At 39.4% G+C, this 21,520-nt stretch overlaps 1 protein-coding gene across 1 annotated transcript in view; it reads left to right on the forward strand.

Moving 5' to 3' along the window:
- The window catches only part of Ccn (cellular communication network factor protein Ccn), a 419,483-nt gene that overhangs the window by 328,005 nt on the left and 69,958 nt on the right, over window positions 1-21,520 (forward strand). Inside the window, exon 3 of the mRNA XM_083144480.1 lies at window positions 5,549-5,756. Within this exon, the coding sequence (XP_083000606.1) occupies window positions 5,549-5,756 (208 nt within the window). The remainder of the gene's footprint in view (window positions 1-5,548; window positions 5,757-21,520) is intronic.

Here is a 21,520-nt window from a genome sequence, read left to right on the forward strand (position 1 = left end):
AGTACGTGTTGCTAGAAGGCCTTCGTCGTTGCAAGTCATCCATAACCCATTCACTAAGAAATAAGAAAAAAAATATTGACGTACTGAAAAAAAGTTGACTTGTTCACCGAGTTCACAGATGTTTACTCATTGATGACTCCGTCGTTGTCGTCTATCAAAAAACCTAAGTACGTTGGAAACAGTAAAAGCGTTATCGAAAATAGACGTCAAACAGAACCCGGCTAAATTAATAATAAATAGTATGCACAGGTAAATATACAAATTGAAAAACATCCCCGAAGAGATTCGCCCCTCCCCCCCACGTCAATCAATTTTACGTTCGAAGGCCGTACGGGAAAACCTTTACTTTTTGGTTGGGCACCACGCACTCCTGGCGGGGTTATGGGGGCCAGGAATCCTAAAAAACAACAATTATTATTATTTTGTCTGTTTGCTTGCGTCACAATACATACGCGCACGCGTGTGTGTGTGTGGCACATCGTTCTCTTGAGAGAGGTTTACAAAGGTCACGATATACAAACATTGCCAGAGTTAAAAAATTACAATATGGCGCATTCGCTCATTACTGTTGCCAGCCATAAATCTCTCTCTCTCTTCATCTTACAGCAAAGTTGGCATCTCTATTTTTTTTTAGTTGTAAGTAAATTGCCAACACACTCTAGTTAATAATGCTACATATTATACGCACACACGCATGCACATACTATATTACCATCCACCCATCTCTCTCTCTTTTACGGCAGTACATATTTGTTGCCAACTCTCCTTGTTTAGTATATGTAGGTTGGCAAAAATTGCTTTATGCACTGTAAGGCAAGCCTCAAGCAAAGTTGCCAGCTCCTTGCTTTAGGCTAGGTTAGACCAAGAAGAAAAAGGCTGTAGGTGGGTGTTGGCAGTTGTCGGTTGTTTAACTTTTTCCTTTTTCTCTTCTCTCTCTTTTTTGTAAAAGGCTATGGCAAAAATACCAGTAGGTTGGCAACCTTGCTTTATGCACTGTAAGGCAAGTCTTAAGTAAAATTGCCAGCTCCTTGCTTTAGGTTAGGTTAGGTTAGGTTAGGTTAGGTTAAGTTAGAGTAGGTTAGGTTAGGTTAGGTTAGGTTAGGTTAGGTTAGAGTAGGTTAGGTTAGCGTAGGTTAGGTTAGGTTAGGTTAGAGTAGGTTAGGTTAGGTTAGGTTAGGTTAGGTTAGAGTAGGTTAGGTTAGGTTAGGTTAGGTTAGGTTAGGTTAGGTTAGGTTAGAGTAGGTTAGGTTAGGTTAGGTTAGGTTAGGTTAGGTTAGGTTAGGGTGGGTGTTGGCAGCTGTCGGTTGTTTAACTCTTCCCTCTCTCTCTCCTCTCTCTTTTTTGTAAAAAACTATGGCAAAAATACCAGTAGGTTGCCAACTTTGCTTTATGCACTGTAAGGCAAGCCTCAAGCAAGGTTGTCAGCTCCTTGCTTTAGGTTAGGTTAGACCAAGACAAAAACCTTGGTGATTTTTTTTCGAGTAGGTGTTGGCAACACTGCGAGCCCCACTTCCGGTTGCAGAACTCTCAAGCAAGATTGCCAGCTCCTTGCTTTAGGTTAGGTTAGACCAAAAAAAACCTTGGTGATTTTTTCGAGTAAGAAGTTGGCAACACTGCGAGCCCCACCGAGCCCCACTTCCGGTTTGTGAACTCTCAAGCAAGATTGCCAGCTCCTTGCTTTAGGTTAGGTTAGACCAAGAAAAACCTTGGTGATTTTTTCGAATAAGCAGCTGGCAACACTGCGAGCCCCACCGAGCCCCATTTTCGGGCGCAGAACCGGCCAACCTGCACTACTAAAATAAAATTGAAGGCGAGAACAGAGAAACTATAATGGAGGAAATGGAAGAAAGAAAGGAAATATTAAACTGCTGTGGAGAAGAGGGAAATAAGGAAGAAACTATCCTATGCAGCTCATGCAAAGAAATGAAACATTGGCTATGTGAGAAGATAAGAAGAGAAAAGTACATAGGAATATGTGAAAGAGGAGATTACGTATGCAAAAATTGCAAGGAAGAAAGGATAAATGAAAAGGAAGAGAAGAAAACGGAAAAGGAAGAAGAGAAAATGAAGGAAAAACCAAAGAAGACAGAAGAGGTGAACATGATAGAAATGTTCCAGAAGTTATCGATGCAGATAGAAGAAAGTAATAAAAAGAATAGCAGAGAAGCAAAAGAAAATAGCAGAAGATTAGAAAGAGAATTAAAAACACAGATGGAAGAGAATAACAGAGAAGCAAAAGAGAATAATAGAAGACTCGAAGAGAAAATGGAAGAAAATAGCAGAAGATTAGAAAGAAAGTTTGAAGAAAAGATAGATGAAAATAGTAGAAAGTTAGAAGAGAAGTTTGAAGAAAATAATAAAAAGATGGAAGAAAGGCTCGAGGAAAATAGCAGGAAATTGGAAGCTTCGAGGTCCGAAACCCACGAGATGTTCTTGAGATTGAATGAAACGTGTGAAGGAAATAGAAAGTCGCTGGAAAGCAAGATAGAAGAAACAACGTTGTTAATCGAGAGTATAAGTTTAGATACAAATAGAAGAATAGAAGAGGAGGTTTCGAATCTCAGAGAGGAAAATAAACAAAGAAACGAATATTTGGAGAGAAAGCTGGTTGAAAGTAAATCTCAAATAGAATTAGGCGTTTCAAGAACAGAAGAAAATGAAAGCAAGACAGAAGTAGATGTTTCCAGAATAGAAGAAAACGAAAACAAGATAGAATTAGCCCTTTCAAGAACAGAAGAAAATGACAGCAAGACAGAAGTAGATGTTTCCAGAATAGAAGAAAACGAAGACAACACAGAAATAGCTGTTTCAAGAACAGAAGAAAATGACAGCAAGACAGAAGTAGACGTTTCCAGAATAGAAGAAAACGAAAACAAGATAGAAAGAAAGAAGAAAACGAGACGCAGAAGACAAGGAGAGCATGCATTTTATGAAGATGTAGAACATAAGAATAAATCTTGGCAGAAACCAGATTGGAAGAAGAGAGAAATGAAAGTAATTTCTTTATTGGAAGAAAGTTGGAAGAGGAGGAAGAAGAATCTTGAGAAGAATAGAAAAGAAAATAAAAGAAAGAGAAGAAAAAGAGGAAGAAAAAGAAAACAAGATAGTGACAAACATCGAGTATTTGAAATCATTGGAAGAAACAAATAAGACTGACTAGTGCAAAGGAAGGAGATGTTATGATTTACAGACTGGCAAGCCCACGTTTCTAGAATAATTAAAGTTGTCTGAGAAAGTTCCAGTTCACCAGAAGAAAAATTCGTGGAATTATTAGTTTCGACAAATATTGATGATCTATTTGAAGGAAGAAAATTTTAGTTCTTTAATGTTAGTTCCTGTAAGAAGATATATAGATATGATAGTCATCGTTGGAGGAAAATCTATTCTGCAAGTTATATCTAAAAAAGAATAATGAATGCTAATTTATGTCACCACTCCATTGAACAATGAGACTGATAGTGAAAGATCAAACCTGTAAAAGGAAAGATGCCAAAGAAAGTAATATGGAAAATGGATGTAAACTTTTCAATTGTACGAACAGAAGAGAAAGAAGAGAACAGTTAGGCACAGAAGGAAGTTAATCATGAAGAAAACTCTCAGGAAAAAGGAGAAGATAATATGAAAGAAGATCGAATAGTATCAGTAAAATGAATTCTTTGTAAGCTTAGACGACGAAAAGTCATCGTGTATTTAGAAAAGTGCAAAAGAAAAGTGTTGTAATCCCAGAAAATAAATATATCTAGATACATGCTGATATGAAATTCAGGCTGATGTGAATAATTATTGTAGCTGATAGGAACACTTAGATGGTCAACTTAGAGAAGAGAGAGAATTCTTTAAAACGAAAAATCTGAGCCAACTGATAATCTGTAGAGAGATTGCTGAAAGAAGAAAAGGGTGAAACGAAAATTATTATTTTGGCAGGACATCGTCAGGTAAAAACTATCTTGGAGAAATTAGACGAGCAGACTTGCAGGAGATGAACTATTGAAGAATTATATTTTGTATTTAAAAATAACTTAAGATGTCACGAATATTTCCGGAACGGTGAAAAGATATCTAGAAACGAAAATAGAAAGAAGAGATAAATCGAGAGATGAGAAAAATGCTGCATGCCAGGAGATATAATTTCACAGTGAAAGTGAAAAGCAATGTAAGCTGTAGAAATGAAAACCAATGAGAAAAGTCAAACGAGATGTAGAGAAAGTGGAAAAATTTATCTATTTCCAAAAGATTTTTTCCAATATATAAATTTTTATCCTCAAGGAGGGGGATATTGTGTCACGTGCCAGTTTCACACGACACAATGAATGTTGCAAGGAGGAATGGTTTCTCGGAATCGACAAGAGATGGCAGCACGCTATATATAGAGGAGTGAAGGAAATTATAAAAAACTTAAGAGCGGAGAAGAGGGATTATATATATTATAGTAAATTGAGAAATATATAAAAGAAGAGTTCAAATACTATAATAGAAGTAAATAGAATGATGTATATAGTAATTTGAAAGAATTAAGAATATAGCCGCATATGAAACGTTTAGGAAAGTTATTAAGTGAGCAAATGAATTCAGAAATGTATCTCAATTTCTTTTTGATTCTCTGACGAGGAGAACATCGTCAGCTTTTGCATTTGTCCGTTCCCGGTGGCGCTGTGGTCAATTAGACGCCCCGAAGCACTTTGCGGTTGCGCTTCTTTTTAGTCGCACTGGGCCATTGGCAGCGCTTTTTATTAGCGATCCTGGTTTTCCCCTTTGGTCGTCAAATAGGAGGTGGCGCTATTGTCAGTTTAGTCGACCCTACTCTTTCTACAAGTATAGCTTGTATTGTTTGACAAAGAAGCGGGGGCAAAGCGAGCACATAAATAAGATTACGCTTTAAAGGAAGATAATAAATTAAACGAAGAAAAGAAGAAGAAGCCTTTTCGATTATCAAAGAAGAAGCCTTTTGATAATAAAAGAAGAAGAAGCCTTTTCCATATTAAAAGAAGAAGAAGCTGTTTCCATAATAAAAGAAGAAGAAGCTTTTTCCATATTAAAAGAAGAAGCCTTTTAGAAGAAGAAGAAGCCGTTTCCATAATAAAAGAAGAAGAAGCTTTTCCATATTAAAAGAAGAAGAAGCCTTTTAAAAGAAGAAGCCATTAAAAGAAGAAGCCTTTTGATGAAAGAAGAAGAAGCCTTTTCGATTATACATATATATATATATATTATTTTTTTTTCTCTGTATTTTGTCAAGTTCTCAGAATATAGATCCGCATTTTACTATATCCTCTTGGCTATAAAACGCTTTCTTATTTGGAATTCTCAAACAAAGAACCTATCCCCCTGAGATTAAGATATTTGTAGCCGTGGTAAATAACATGTAAGTATGTACCCACAAGGGGCGTAGCATAGTTTTGTCACTTTGCAACCCCCTCAAGTTTTGAAACCCAATCGCCGCCACTGCGTGGGGGGTATCGTTTCATCAAGATGGATCGTTTTATGACGTTAACATTATGATGTCTCCTCTAACATTATCACTAACTCTAACATTCTAACACCTTTCTTTCAGATACGATCTCACTGTACGTACCCCTGCGAGTGCCCTGTGGACCCTGAGTGCCCGCCTGGCGTCTCCGTGATAAGAGACGGTTGCGGATGCTGTGATATCTGCGCCAGGCAGCGGGGGGAGGAGTGCGACGGAACGCTCCTGTGCGACGAGAGAAGGGGGCTGGTCTGCCAGTATCCACGCCACCAGGCGAACAAGGGCTTCTGTCAAGGTAAGGAGGTATCGGAGAGCGTCCATATTCCGCTCCTATTACTTTAGTAAACATTTTGCATTAATTTTATAATAAAAAACACAGCCTGGTCAAAGCTTGTAATATCGAAGAGGGATCTGAAAATTTTATGTACGGCTTAGTGGACGATCTATATATAGACAGAGTTGTTAGAAGGTCCAGATACCAATAAATTCTGATGGGTTCTGCAATAGGACCGGAACCTTTTTCCTCGCACAATTTAAATTCGGTCCAAGGTGCGTATTGTTTCATTTCAATACGGAACTTGGACCGTATTAAAACTGATCCGCAAAAAAAGATTCTTGGACCGCATTTAAAAAGATCCGGAAAAAATGTTCCTGGACTATATTTAAAATGATCCGGAAAAAAAGTCCATAAACCAAATTGAATTCATCATAATAAGGAACAGCATATTACAAGACTGCTCATCTTCGTCACCATGGGAACTGCAAAATTCCGAATATTATATCATCCAAATATTATGTACTAGACTATGTACAGCTCGTAGCGAAAATTGATAGTTAATATAAAAGACAATTAACTATCTACAAAAGGATTTTCAGCTTTGAACAGAAAATGAATTGAGTTAATGTTTTAAGTCCACTTTATACACAGTAAGGCTAATTGGGACTGGACCTACCGTTTAAAGTGGGATCCGAACCACTATGTGCCTCCACTGAGTATCGAACCCGGGGCCCCTTGATTACAAGGCGATGACGCTACTACTGCGCCATAGGGGCAGAAAGTGAATTGTCAAACATTAATTAATAATTTTATTAAACATACAGTGTGTCCATTTCGATCTGCAGCCGAGAGATCGGGAGAAACGTGGCGGGCGGCGCTGACGGAGATGCCGACATTTGAGGCCTGTAATGCCCGCTTATTTTTGTGGACATCTTGCAAAACGAGCACTAACCTGTGTTATAACACGCAAAAGTTCTTCTGTAATTCTTCCAAGTTCCACCCTTCTATACACAAATAAATACGCTTTAGAAATTATATTAAGAGCCACAGATAATACTCTGTAAAACATTTTAATCATAGTTTTGACCAGTAACGTCCTGCTTAAGTTTATATCCTTGAAAGAGTTTTGTGTCGATGGGGATCGTTTGGAGGTTTCGAATGTGCAACACTGTATCAAGATTACGCTGCAGACGAACCGTTAAAAGCTAATGGTGTTCGTGAGTTTCCTTGCAATCCGAAATCTCCTAGCTCAAGTTTTTTGTTCCTTCGCGACTACAGAGCTGTGAATATAGTGGCAGGCAGATGTAAACCAAGAGCGTGTTAATTTCGTACTGTGCGTAAGATTGTTATTCTTGGTTACTTGTCGTTACTTGTTTGTGTTATTGCAGTGTGTATGTGTGTTGTGTCAGTCAGACGATTGGAATGCCAGCCGCAAGGTTCACGTTAGAACAAAGAATTTTTATGTATGACACTTACGTGAAAACAGACTCGTGTCGAGACGTGTGTAGGCAATTTGTACAGAAATTCCCAGGCGTTTCACCTCCACATAGAGATACGGTTAGACGTCTTGTCCTTAAATTACGAGAAACTGGATCGTTAAATTTTAAAACACCTAAGCAAAAACGACGGATTCTAACGGAAGCAAAACTCGATGAAATTGGTGCAGCGTTAGAACGTTCTCCAAACAAACCTCTACGCCGTGTTTCACAGGAGATGGGCGTGTCAAAATCATCAGCACATACAGCCACTAAGCTACTAAAATTAAAACCGTACAGAGTTTCTATAGTGCAAGAATTACGGCCCCCTGACAACGTAAGTAGAGTAAATTTCTGTAATTGGGTTTTGCAGAATATTGTAGATGGTATTGTTGATCCACAGTTAATATTTTTTTCGGATGAGGCATGGTTTCACTTGCGTGGTCATGTTTGTTCACAGAACAATAGTTACTGGAGCACTGAAAATCCCCGAATAATACACGAAGTTCCGTTACACGATGCAAAAATTGGTGTGTGCCAAAAGAATAATAGGGCCTATATTTTTTGAAGACACAATAAATTCAGAGAGGTACCGCACACAAATACTCGCGCCGTTTTTTCAGTTGTTATCAGATAATGAGAGACAATATGGGTATTTTCAACAAGATTCGGCCACAGCCCATACCGCCGCTGATTCTTTGGACGCTATAAGGGAGGTGTTTGATGACAGAATAATTTCAAGAGGTTTATGGCCTTCACGTTCGCCAGATCTTACCGTATGTGACTATTATTTGTGGGGAACCTTGAAAAATAGAGTCTACCGAAATAACCCTCATAGCATCGACGAACTAAAAGACAATATAAGGGCAGAACTAGGAAGAATTACGGAAGAAGAATTTTTGCGTGTGAATCAAAATTTCATCAAACGATGCCAGGAATGTGTGAATGTAGGTGGACATCACTTTGAACAACTCTTATAACACAGGTTAGTGCTAGTTTTGCAATATTTATATAAATGTCTGCATATGTCCATAAAAATATGCGGGCATTACAGGCCGCAAATGTCGGCATCTCCGTCAGCGCCGCCCGCCACGTTTCTCCCGATCTCTCGGCTGCAGATCGAAATGGACGCACGGTATAATCATATTTAGAGGATCCACAAGACAATCATAAATAATACGTATCAAAATTTAATATTTGGACTTAGTGATTAGAAATATATTATTATTTAATTCTAACGTTGTTCATAATAATGATGCCATATAGTAGCCACTTATGTTGACAATTTTGGTAACCTCGGACTAGCAAGGACGGATGTATCATTCGGTATCTAAGCCACAGATTAAGTGGGTTCCGAACTATTTCACAGGGGACCGAACCGTGTACCTTTGATTTCAAAGCGACAGCGTCACACAACTACGCTATCAGGGGGACTCAAGCCCCATTCGTATAGCCATGGGGGAATAAGGAAAAAAAATATCCGTGGAAACCATCGAGTTGCAATGATGGGTTAAGAGATGGTAAAACTTGGAAACTCTTGACAAAGGTTTTCGATTTATCCAATGTTGAACTGTAAATTGGGTCGTGAAGGGAGGGAGGCTTTGGGGGGAGTGGCTGAGTGGAAAATATTCGACTATTTATCGAGTTCCTATTTTTTTTTCGCTTCATTCCTTTCAAAATTCTCCACACCGCTTTTTTTTTTGGCGTCGACAACGTTCGAATGCTAAATACAGCTGGATCTATTCTTCGCCACAAATTGGGTTTTTTCGAAAGGTGAAAACGCATCGAAAGTTGCGTCTTTAGAAAAGCAATTTCCGTTGCATTTAGCATCGGCGAAGTTATTCAATGCGACGAATGAATGCGGGGAAAATAAGTTGTAAAGAAAGCCAAAGCGCGAACGTAGCACCAAACTGTATGGAAAATGCGAGACCACTTTTGTCGTAACGCTAAAAAAAATCGTGCGTGTATACAGAAAGAGGAAAGCATCGAACTCACTTTATGCAATTGAAATGCTTACATCCGTGCGTCTAATTGTCTGTTTCTTTCTCGGACATCTCGGAACGCGTAAGGGAGACGTGAAGCTCAGATCAATTAACTTTTCGCTCGAGAGACATCCGGGATTTATTTTAGGCTTACCCAATGGCGCAGTAGGAACGGCGTCGCCGTCCCGTGTTCGGTGCCCGACGTAGGCACGTAGTGTTTCGGATCAATCTTTAAACTATACTTTCAGTCCCGATTTACCTACTTACAAGTTCATCATAATTTCAAGCAGAAAACACTCAGCAAGATGAAATATCCACATGGGTCCACTTGCCTGGTGGTTGTTACGTCCCCCCTCCCCGCTCCCCTCCCTATTACAGTTACTTATCACGGAATGTAAAGGTATTTGGACTAGACTAACACTTTTAGTACTGTGAGTATTGACACTTCCTTATTCGATAATTACAATTAATATACGGTAACTACACTCTGTACAGGCAATCTTTGGAGCAAGCGAACGAAAGGAAGTCCTCTGCGCGCGTAGTGACTCGAGAGAGATAGACTCAATGAACGCGCGAGAGTGGAAGTGAGTGCATGGAGGGGAAAACGCGGCTGCTGCTACCAACCGTTTGCAACAGCGTGCACTCGCCTTCTACTCTCCTCTGCCGTTACGCTCCCCGAGACAGAGTGTAGTAGTGCGCACATTTCACCTTCACAGCTTGGACCATCACTTGTGAATGAGCCTGTACATATATGAAGGTACAGGTACCTAATAAGACCCACCTAACGTTCGGTAAATTTTATGTATTTTTTTCTGAGCTAGATAGTAGTTGAGAAAATAACCACATTGTGTTGGATATAAAGAGCAAACATTAAGATATTTATAACGTAAATATGCGTAGGTGAAATAAATTATCTTCTGAATAACTTCAAATAAGCATCTTTAGAAACATTTGTTCCAAATAATGTCCATACCTGACGCCCAATAAGGCCGCCGTTAGATTTTAATGAAGGATAGTTGGAAATAATACTGTGTACCAATACCTATAAACAGAAAGGATATTTTAACTTATAAAATACAAGAAAACCTAAAATTTCAGTATTTTACCTAAACAGAAAATGCTTACTTTTTTACATGAATGCATTGCGAGGTACTGTTCACAGTTCATGGTTGACATGAAGTTTGGAAGTTTGTCTTTGCTTGTTAGATCAAAACATTCTTCTTGAACATATTTTATGCTCTTGGTACAGTCTCCTGTATTACAAAACCACTAATAATAATAATAATATAAATATAAATTCAATATCTATGGAAGAGTAATGCTAGTTGTTGAACCTACAGTTGAATTTAGATTTGTACAAATTGTTGTCCGACGAGAAAATGGAGAACGTTGAATGTGTTAAATTATGCACGTGTAAGGAGGGTAATTAATTACAGTGTTGTTAATTTTTTGATTGTTGTAATTTCCAAGCTTGGTGATAATTGTTATTGTTATGCTTTGCATTGAATTGAGACTACCAGTCCAAATAAAATTGTTGAACTTTCACAAGTTGTTATAATTTCATCAAATCAAATTAGAAGCGTTTGGATTAGCTGGAGTTAGTACTAAAGGTAAGGTGTTTTTAGGCATTTTTGTGTCATTTATGAAGATTATGTTCTATACAAACGATTTGTGTTCTTTTAGCTTTAGGAGATGTATTATAGTGGAGTAATGAGAGTTTTTTGATGCGACTATTTATGACGTCATTTTCATCGTTGCCATCTGCATGTGATATGAAGGAACATGTTACGTTATTCGTGTTTTGTAACTTGGAGCCGTGTTGGGAATATCTGAGATTGAAGGTTGGCAATCCTGGTGTTACGTCAGGCCGCGCGAGATATACTGCAGACGATGTTTCGGTTCATGTCACATGGTACACATGGGATTTTGTTTGCAAGGTGGACATGCATTTTTTGTGTGCTATGTGCTATTCATTGAAAATACATATTGGGGAGTGTATCGACATTTTCAGTATCGTGGCGTTCTTCGGCCGGGAGCCGGAGGTGTATATCCGTGAGTTGCAGCAGGATGGTTTAGTGACCGGAAAAAATAAATGTGTCAAATGGAGTAGACGATATCGCAGGAATGTATGGATGAAGTTAAAAATACGGCAGCAGGATGAAAAAATCGACGTAATTCTCGAGGGGGGTACAGTGGGTCGACGGCCTCGTTAAAATTTGGCGCTGACGTCATGCACGGTTAGCTCCACAAACCATTTACGGATAGCCCCACAAATCATTCACGGATAGCCCCACAAACCATTCACAGATTGCCCCACGAACCATGTACGGTAAGGTTAGGTTAGGCAAACATAGTTAAAATTTGGGGTCGTAGTAATGTCAGGATACGCCAGGAGTGTTAGTTTTGATGCTGTTTGGAAATTTTGTACGGTAAAAATGAGTGAAAGTAGTTCGGAATAGGAGTTTTGTGTGCTTACGCGGGTCATACTTTGCGATCAAATATCTCCGTTATCTGTGGTTTCCTAACGCTGGAACCACTTTTATATTACGTAAAACGTTGAAATCTGTCGATTAAAAAATCGACGTAATTCTCGAGAGAGTGCAGTGGGTCGACAGCCCCGTATTTGGAGCATATCGCCGGTTTTCTTCAGTAGTTTGTCGCCTATTAAAATTTACAAGACTTTTTTTTAGGAATCGAATCAAATGCGATATGATCGTCGATGTATTATGTACATCCTTACTATCATCATTATCTGTGTCCTCTTTGTTGTACATCTTACAATAAATTTTCACGAAAGTTAATAATATGAAAGTTACACTTGCAGTGCGTTAGTCGAAGTTTTGTAGTATTTTATAAATGTGACCAAGAAATAAAACATTACAATTTAGGCGGGCAGTGAAAAAGGGGTATATCCGACTCCGCAGCCGAAAGTGAGATAATGGTTATATGCTATATGCAGCGCCATCTCTGATCGGAACAAATAACTAGCAACGAGTGAAACGTGCCCTGCTTATTTAATCTGTGTCTGGGTGTGTACGCCTAGCAAGCCTTTCACTTGAACTTCAACGAAGCATTCTAATATTCACTTTACGAAATAGCAATTAGGATTTTGATAACTTCAATGAAACTCGGACGTCATTATTTAAAATTTCCATATATTTTATCACTTATTGATCTACTGTGTTTTGTTTCTTTATCGTTGCTATGGTCAAAAAATGTATATAGAAAGGTATACATCGTAATTTTACATTATCAAGAATGTGATAATAATTAATTATACATCATATTAATGCAACAACGTTTTACAAAATATAACAAAACAGAAACTGATAACATAGATATATAATCGTGCATATTAAACACAAAATTAAACAAAGCATAATAAATGTGAATCTTTGGGTCAGTCACAGGCATAAAGTATGCGCGAAGCCTATAATCAAAGTTTTTCAGAGGTCTGAAAAATTTGCGGGGTTTCTTGCTTAGTCTGAAGTACAGACTTAAAAGGAAAAAAATTAAACACAATTACACAATTGTACTTCTCTCTCTCTCTCTCTCTCTCTCTCTCTCTCTCTTATATCTGTTATGTACTCATGTAATTGTTTGTGATGTACTCATGTAGTTCAAACTTGCACTTTCCAACGCCGTCTGAATCACTTCTATATGTGCTCTGATTGCCGAAATATTGCAATTCAAAGTTAACAAGATGGAAAAAATTGTCAAAATCTCAGTTTGCAACACTGTAATTTCAAAAATTCAAAAGATATTGATCTGCAACCTTGCATATTTTACTGCCTCAGGTGGCCCTTTCATTATGGCAAATTTCAAATTAATAAAAATATGTGAGGTTGAAAAGTGCCTCTTCCATGGACTGGCCTGAAAACTGAGTGGAAAACAATTGAGCATTAAGAATGGATGTCCGGTAGAGGGGGTAACAGGGCAGGGCATCTTTAAAGATTAGATTTAGATTAATGCAGTTACACACTTTAATGTGTTAAAGCCTTGTTTGAGTCAACATTTTTACTGTGTAATGTAACACACTTTGGCTTTTGTGTGTATAGTGCTGCTTGTAATAATCTACAACACTGGCTTACTACACATGCACAGATGTATTTATATTACCTAGTTATTTCCACGCTAGGAGACAACCAAACATAATCTTCAGATTCCGATTTCTATCATAATTTACAGTTTTTAACACACACACACGAAAATTTAATTCTTGTTTTATTATACCCACTGGCCTGAAAGAATTGATGAATTCAAGTTCCCCTCATTTCAGTTCAACGAGCTTATTCGCTCTGAGCACATTGACGCACAAATTGCAAAATTTTCCATCGGTGTGCTGTTATTATGGCGAAATTAACTTTGCGGTAATTATTAAGTGGATCTATGAAGTTCACAATCCTCAAGCTAAATTATTGTTTAATTAGTTGAAAATCTGTTTCTGCATAGTTAGGCATATTGAGTTGGTTAGATGTTGATGTTCGCTCAAGCGGAGGCAATTATCGAAATCAATTGGACATGCAAATGTGACTTGTGGATGATTTCGATGAAAATTCGAATATGTTTTTACTGAAATTAACAAAAGTTGTTAATTAAGCTGTGGCATGAATATTACTTAAAATAATTACACTATAGCGAGTTGTCTGGAAATTATGGTGTCAGTCCGCTAATTTCTGGTGCAATGCAATTGCCGTAAAGGATGAACGTGACCGTTTTTTTTAAATTTTGACAGCCATTATCCTAATTAATGTCATTTTAATGGTTCAGTTTTTTAAAAGAATATATTTCTCGTGTCAGTAACAGTAAATTTAAATTATTTTCTACCTTTACGAAAAATATTAATTGTTTAAAATATTGCTTCCCGTTTTTTCGAAATTACAGGCATACTGTTAAATTTTAACGGTGGAATATTGTGGCGCTTGCCCCCTTCCCCCCGAATTTTCAGGTTACTAGATTTGAAACTTCAGGTTACTTTTGTTAACTTCTTGGGACTTAAGGAACAGAGTATTGAAGAATATACAGGGTGAGTACAAAAACAGTCCCTGGTTTTAAAAGGGTATAACTTTAATACCAAAAGTAGTATTCTGCGGAAATGTTCACACTAGTTGCATCAACTCATAAAGTTTTTGGCGGTGTTCATTGGAATTACAAACACTCAATGTGCACGCCACCTGCTACGCGGGAAACATCGAGACGGTAATTCAGCCTCAAACCACACCTTCTCAAGCGTATCTGGTGTGATGAAGCTGACAGCTGCACTGATGCGTTCCTGAAGATCATTCAGGGTTATGGGTAGTGGAGGTACATATGCCTGGTCCTTCACGAACCGCCAAAGATAAAAAGTCACAAACTGTCATGTCCGGTGATCATTTGGGCCACTTGCATAGATTTTGATCTTTGGGTCCAGCTCGTCCTATCCATCGTTGTGGTAGGTTGTCGTTCAGAAAGCTGCGTACAGATTGATGCCAGCGGTTTGGCGCTCCATTTTGTTGTAGAATGTAGTCACCTCTCTCTGCAGTAAGTTGAGGAATTCACCAGTCACGTATCATTGTTAAGTAGCTTTCATCTGTGGTTGTTGGCTCCTCAAAGAAGAACGGACCGTACACTCGACGCTCAGACACTGCACAAAAAACGTTCACCTTGGGTGAGTCACGTTCCACATCAAGAGTGGTATGTGGATGCTCGCTTCTCCAGATCCTAGCATTATGCCTGTTCATTTTTCCACTCAAGTGGAAGGTCGCCTCATTACTAAAAGTTACCTTACTCAGAAAGGTGTCCTCGTCCTCCATTAAAGTGTGGATAGTCTCGTAAAACTCACGTCGCTTTACCTAGTCTTGAACCAATTGCAGCCGCAAACGCTTCCGTAAAATCTTGCTTACGGTTGTTTGTGGCACCTGCAACTGCCTGCTAGCTTGACGTGTTGATTTCCTTAAAAAGGCTTCTTGCACACGCTCCACAATTTCCTCAGAGACGGACGGTCGGCCAGAACGTTCCTTTCTTTGATCATAAATACACCTTTTCTTCACAAATGTTATATGCCACTTCAAAATAGATTTGTGTGTTGTTGGATCAACATCAAAATTCCGTTTAAATGCACGCTGCAGTCTCACAACACTGTTTGTTTTGGCAAGTTCTAACACGCACCAGCTTCTTTGCTGCGGGGTGAACGCCATTTTCGATGTCACTGCCCTCTAGCTGCCGAAGTCACAACTAGCGATTCTGAAAAGAAAATTATGAAAATATTTTGAGTTAACTGAGCTTTGGATATCAATTTATTAATATATTCAAGTAACTATTAATTTTATGACATCTTGAAATCAGGGAGTGTTTTTATGCTCACGCTGTATATATATTTTTTGAATGTACAAATTTAAATTATTTAGCAAAATTGTTCTGGACGCTATTTTTATGAGATGGACAACTGGTTGATTCTACCCCCCAAAAGATTCAAGTTTGATTCTGTCCCCCAAAAAGATTCAAGTTTGATTCTGCCCCCACCCCAAGGTCAGGTTCTAAGTTACGCCCAAAGATATGAGTAACAATGAGCAACCATAACTTAGTTATCTTTTCTGACAACGAAGAAGGAGCATAATGGATGCTTTTGCAGTTATTTTTTATATACATTTAAACAGCAATAAATAAAATTTTGGTTTATTTATAATATCGATATAGAATTTTAATCTTTATATGTGTGTATATATACAGGGTGGCCCAAGGAGAACGCATGTTTATGGAACAAGTGTAACGCTCTGATTTTCAAGATACAAAAGTTTTATTAACAGCAAAACCATCGTAATGAAATGCAGTTTGGATTGGTACGTATACAGTGATGATTTAAGTATGGGAAGATGACGTCATTGTTTCTGCCTCTCTAGTAAGTCCCGCCTTGCCCTTGCCAACATTTCGTATGGCACAGCTGTAATTCCTTCACGAATGGCAAGTTTCAGCTCGTCGACTGATCGAGGTTTTCGACTTGAGATAACCCCACACAAAGAAGTCGCAGACAGACAAATCTGGGGAGCGTGGGGGCCAAGAGAGATCCCCGAGACGTGAGATTACGTGGTGGGGACAGCAGCAATGACGTCATCCTTCCGACATCATCTTCCATACTTAAATCATTACTGTATACCTATCCAAACTGCATTTCTTAGCGACGGTTTTGGTTAAAACGTTTGTATCTTGAAAATCAATGACGCTATACTTATTCTTTCAACGGTTTACTTCTAAATTATCTTACTTTTATATTTTCATTTTAATCATGTAAGTTCATTGAAATTTAACGAAAATTATTGTTGATTTTTATATTGTCTTCAATAGAGAAATCAACAGCGCACTAAACAGTTTGCATATGCAATATATTCGGCAAGTTGTAAACTCATCTACAATAAAGTGAGGCTGGTAGTAGCGCCCACTGCTTTGTTACGCCCACTCGCTTTCTCCCCTTATCTTCCGTTATTCGCGGCCTTGCTCCACATATTCCAGAGACAGAGAATAGATGTCAGAAGGTACCGATCGCCGATTTTCTTATTTGAAAAAGCAGGCGATCATAATTTACAATTCCCTTAATTGACGCTCTGTTCGTTACTTGCATTGGCATTTGAATTTGTGCTTTAATATAACGTCATTCCTCTGCCACTTTTAACTAAAGCTGATCAGAAAAAATTGATGAAGGGACAAGACCAGAACCCGGAATAGTGGTGAGATGACAAAACGCGCTCGTCTATCGAGCTGTTTGCCTGAGCTTAAGGGAGCTTTAAGACCGAAGCGTGACGCGACAAATGACACGTGAGTTTCCTACTGATGAGAGACAAGGACCCCATCCAGTTTGTAGAAAGAAAAAAAAAACATTCACTGCGCATGCGCTCCTAATAGACCAAGGCGACGAGATGAACGATAATGAAAAAACGGCGAACTTCGACCGACACGTGCAGCTTCGGTCTGAAATCTACCTTAGACAAGGCTTGGCCGAAATGCTGTAATTGCAGAACATTCTAGTATGCACTACAGGGAGAACAGCGACACTGTTGCGTTGTCAGAGGGGCGGAAAGCTAATCAGGAGGCTTCGTCGGTCGCGTTCTTGCCGTGTGCAGGCTGGAAGCTCGCACCGGACGTGAGTGCTCGATGGCCTCCACAAGTACAGTCTAGTTGCCCACTTTGGCTTGTGTGATACTTTAGGCTGATCACTTAAATTTACTCGCCACGTGGCGTGACGATCGGCATTTATTCTCCTTAATTATCGATTTAATGTTTCCTTCATGCGTCTTGGAGAGAGGGGCAGTGGATCTTCACGTTCCTTTAATCCCTCTGTGGTTAAAAAAGAGGAATTTGATTATCGATCGTCCTTTTTTTTCTAAAGACGAGAGAGCCCTCTTACTGATGGAAGCGAAACGAACCTCGCGAAAGTACGTCTGCATTCGTCAAGCTCGGCTGACTCTCCCGCCCCGAAGAAAAGCAAACTCTGCTCTGGGGGGTTGGGGGAGAGAAACCCCCAACTTCAATTAATTTGGGCCACTCCATCGAGTTGGAGAACTCGGTTTAGGAGCTTCGTAGATGGCCCCAAATGCGCTGCTGTGTGTGTTGAAGATGGGGTGTGCATCGCACCAGGGGGAGGGGGGTGGAAGAGAAAGGTTTTCCTGAGGAGGAGATCCAATTGGCTGCGAGAAGAGGTCGTCGAACTAACAACCAATCAGGGCTCTTGGCTATTTAATAAACCGTACTAAGAGGTGGCCTAATTTCCTTGTCGCACTGTTCTAGTTAACTATTAACTTTTTAAGTTTGGTTGGAAATCAGAAGTGGTGGATTAAAACCAGTGATGTGCATCTACGTGTAAACAATGATAGTCTACATTTTACACGTAGACTATGTTATACACGTAAATTACATAATCTATGTAAACAACATGGCGAAAGGTGATAACTTAGCAAAGAGCGCCGTGTAATTAAAAGAAAATTATACTGCGTATCAGTTGCTGATGTGTGTGGAAAACTTTTCATACTCTTTCTTTCAAATTCGAACAATTTCTCAGCTAGTAAGAAACCTAATATAGGAATTATTCTAGTGCTTTATGGGGAAAAGATTACTCTTGCCTCACGACTGTCATCTGTTGTTGTTTTTTGCATACTATTTATCTTCTTCCATAGTTGATAATAGAAGAGAAGATAAATTTTGTTGTAAATAGGGTTCTTTTCATTTCGTTAGGAACCAATATAGTTGAGCCCGACCCTGTGGCCGAGTGGTTAGCACATCGCGCTGCGACGCCAAGGGTCCCGGGTTCGAATACCGGTTGGGTTTGGTTGTTTGTGAATGTCCATTCATCAATTTCATCATTTCATCACTCATCCCCATCTTCGCAAATTAGCCAAGAGGCACAAAACGCGAAGTAAAATAAACGAAATCAATCAATCAATCAAACCAATATAGTTGAAAATGTCACTTTCATTTTATGAAACCCTTGAAAATTAATTTTAATGCACTTTAGATTGTCTACGTAGTCTATGTAAACTACAACCCAATGTAATCTACGCGTAGATTACGTGTAGACAACGTATGTAGACGTAAACTTATAGTCTACGGCACATCACTGATTAAAACGCACTCTCCAGCTGCGAAAGGAGAAAGGTTGAAACATTGAAGTTGCAAACAACAAATTGACACGACAGCAACAGCGTATTCGCAGTCATGTGACTTAGACTCCACGTGGAGTAGACGAGCAGAATACAGCTGTGCCCATTGGCTGAATGTTGAGTGTGATTGGACGAAAACAACTGCCCGCTTTTTAACCCCACCTGCGTTCGTGGCGGCGGCTTTCTTCAGTTCTTGGACGTTAACGAAGTAAACGCGCGGAATATAACAGAGTTACATTTAAAAAGAGATTCACTTTTCGAGCCAAGTTGCAACTGTATTTGAGTTACTTTTAGCAACTTTCTAAAAACCGTACAAGGCTATAAGACTTAGCACAAGCACACCAGCACAGAACTTGAGAAGTGCTGAATTGAAGCCGTAACTTTCTCCATGGGAACGTTGCACGTGCCCCCCCCCCCCCGTCAGGCAATCGCTGGGGCCCATTGGTATTGGAATCTTGAGATTGACCCACTTCCTCCCCGAGATGGTCTTTGTGAGTGCCTGATGAGTGTCTTCCGCCGAAAGGACTGCGATGTACAAAGGAAAAGGCTCACAGGGGAATCCGGCAAAAAGATAGCGCCAACTTTCTCCAAGGATTTGAATTTCCCAGGAGGGAGAGGGGTGGAGTGCGATACAGAGTCCATCGGTTCGGTGAAGATCCCTCGCAATTCGAGTTCTCCTCCGCTGTTGTCAAATTGTCACCTCTAATGGGTCCTCCATCAATCTAACGTCTTGTGATCATCCTTTTTCGCGTCAGCAATCTTGTCTATGAGCCGCGTTCTAAGCCTCTACTCTCGTGAGACGAGTTTGTATTGCGCTACTTCCGCTGGGGAATGTAAGATGGCAGCACTGCGCTTGGGAAGAGATTCTGTCTGTACACATGTGTCCCCTGACAGTACGGTTGCTCGACTTTCAGTACAGCTTATTTTTGGGCGATAAAAATTGAAAAAATATTATCCGATTCTGTTACGTCGTGTTTTGTTCTTATTTTCATCTATTCTATAGCTTATTTCGTGTTTCTTTGTAAATATGGAGAAAGTATAATTGCCCACACGAAAAGTGAATTTACAATAATGATCTGTTAACCATGTTCGTTAAAGAAGTATCCGACTTTTATAAATAAAATATTTGCGTATTCAGATACCATTATCTTGCATTAATCTCCTTCAAAGTTGTCCCCTTGGTCTGCCACACGCTTCTCCGAACGATTCTCCCACTATTGGAAGCAGCGCTGGGATTGCGCGAAGCTGGTCCGTCGCATTTTGCATGATGTCTTCTCTGGACTGAAATCTGGTTCCTTTCAGGGGCATTTTCAGCTTGGGGAAAAGCCAGAAATAACGTGGAGCCATGTCGGGAGAGTTGGGAGCCTGACGAAGCACAGGTGTGCTGTGTTTGGCCAGGAAGCTCTGTATCAATTGTGAAGAATAGGCAGGTGCGTTATCATGCAGCTTCGGCACGAACTTCGCTGAGATTCTCCTGAGGCCCAAATCATTAGTCAAAATGGATTGAACGGATCCAATGTTGATGCTCACCTCGTCTGAAAGTTCTCTGATTGTGATTAGACGATCCTGCATCACAAGGGTCCTCACTTGGTCAATGATTATCTCATTTCTGGATGCTGAGGGCCTCCCAGAACGTGATTCACTCTCCACTGACGTGCGGCCATCATTGAAGCAGTTGTACAACTCCTTTATCTGTGTGGTGCCCTTGCGTCGTCCCCGAAGACCTGTCGAATCTTGCGGATAGTTTCCACTCCAAGCTTGACACAAAATTTAATGCAGTAGCGTTGTTCAAGTTTTTCAGTCATTTCGTCAAAAACGAAATTCCAACGCCGCTCACTTACACCTCCTCACTCATCGGCGATCTGCCGGTGACTGACTGCTTCTGCAGGCTGGAAAGAAAATGCGCATAAGGATCACCTACATACGTGCATCAAACCACGCCTCCCTAACTACATTTGTTTACGCCAAAAAAATTAAGGTCGGAAACTTTTTGAACAAACCTCGTATTTTGTATCATCATGATCATTGATTGTTTCTTTATCTATTGTTAATTCATTGTATTTGTGACAAGAGATTGGTTGCAAGAACGGTCCGTGAGACCGAAACAAAATCTGCCTGGTTAAATAAAGACTCCTTCTATTCTGATGCAAATGTTATATTTCCGGGCTATTTCTCGTAGAAAATTCGTAAAAACGCATCGTAGGCTCTTTATTCCTAGCCTTAAAGTAGGTTTCTACCCAAAAGTTGACCAAATACGAAGGATTAAATTTTAAAATAGGCTTAGAACTAAATTTACTTTCTCATGGATATTACTGACATAAGATATGACATAACATAGGCTTTATTTATATACATTTTTATAATGTATTTACGTTATTTACAGGAATCAGGTTATTCCAGGGTTTCCAAGACCTGAACTCACACAGAAAATATTGTTAGTGGCCTGAACGTTGTGTGTGTGTGTGTGTGTGTGTGGGTGAGTGAAAGAGAGACAGACGAATACATGTTATAAACATGTGTGTTCACGAGATCTTTGATATGCGTAAATCTAGTCCAGGAATGTTATTTTCGTATCCAAAATACGTGTGGAAAATATCAGGATAATGCCAAATAGGTCCAATTCTAGCCTAGAATATATCCTTGAAGACAATCAAATAAAACTATCCCGAAAACGTTCGGTTCACGTGAACCAAGTCGTA

The sequence above is a fragment of the Lepisma saccharinum genome, chromosome 23 (genome assembly GCF_977018435.1).
Source record: "Lepisma saccharinum chromosome 23, izLepSacc3.1, whole genome shotgun sequence".
In the NCBI taxonomy this organism is placed as follows: Eukaryota; Metazoa; Arthropoda; class Insecta; order Zygentoma; family Lepismatidae; genus Lepisma; species Lepisma saccharinum.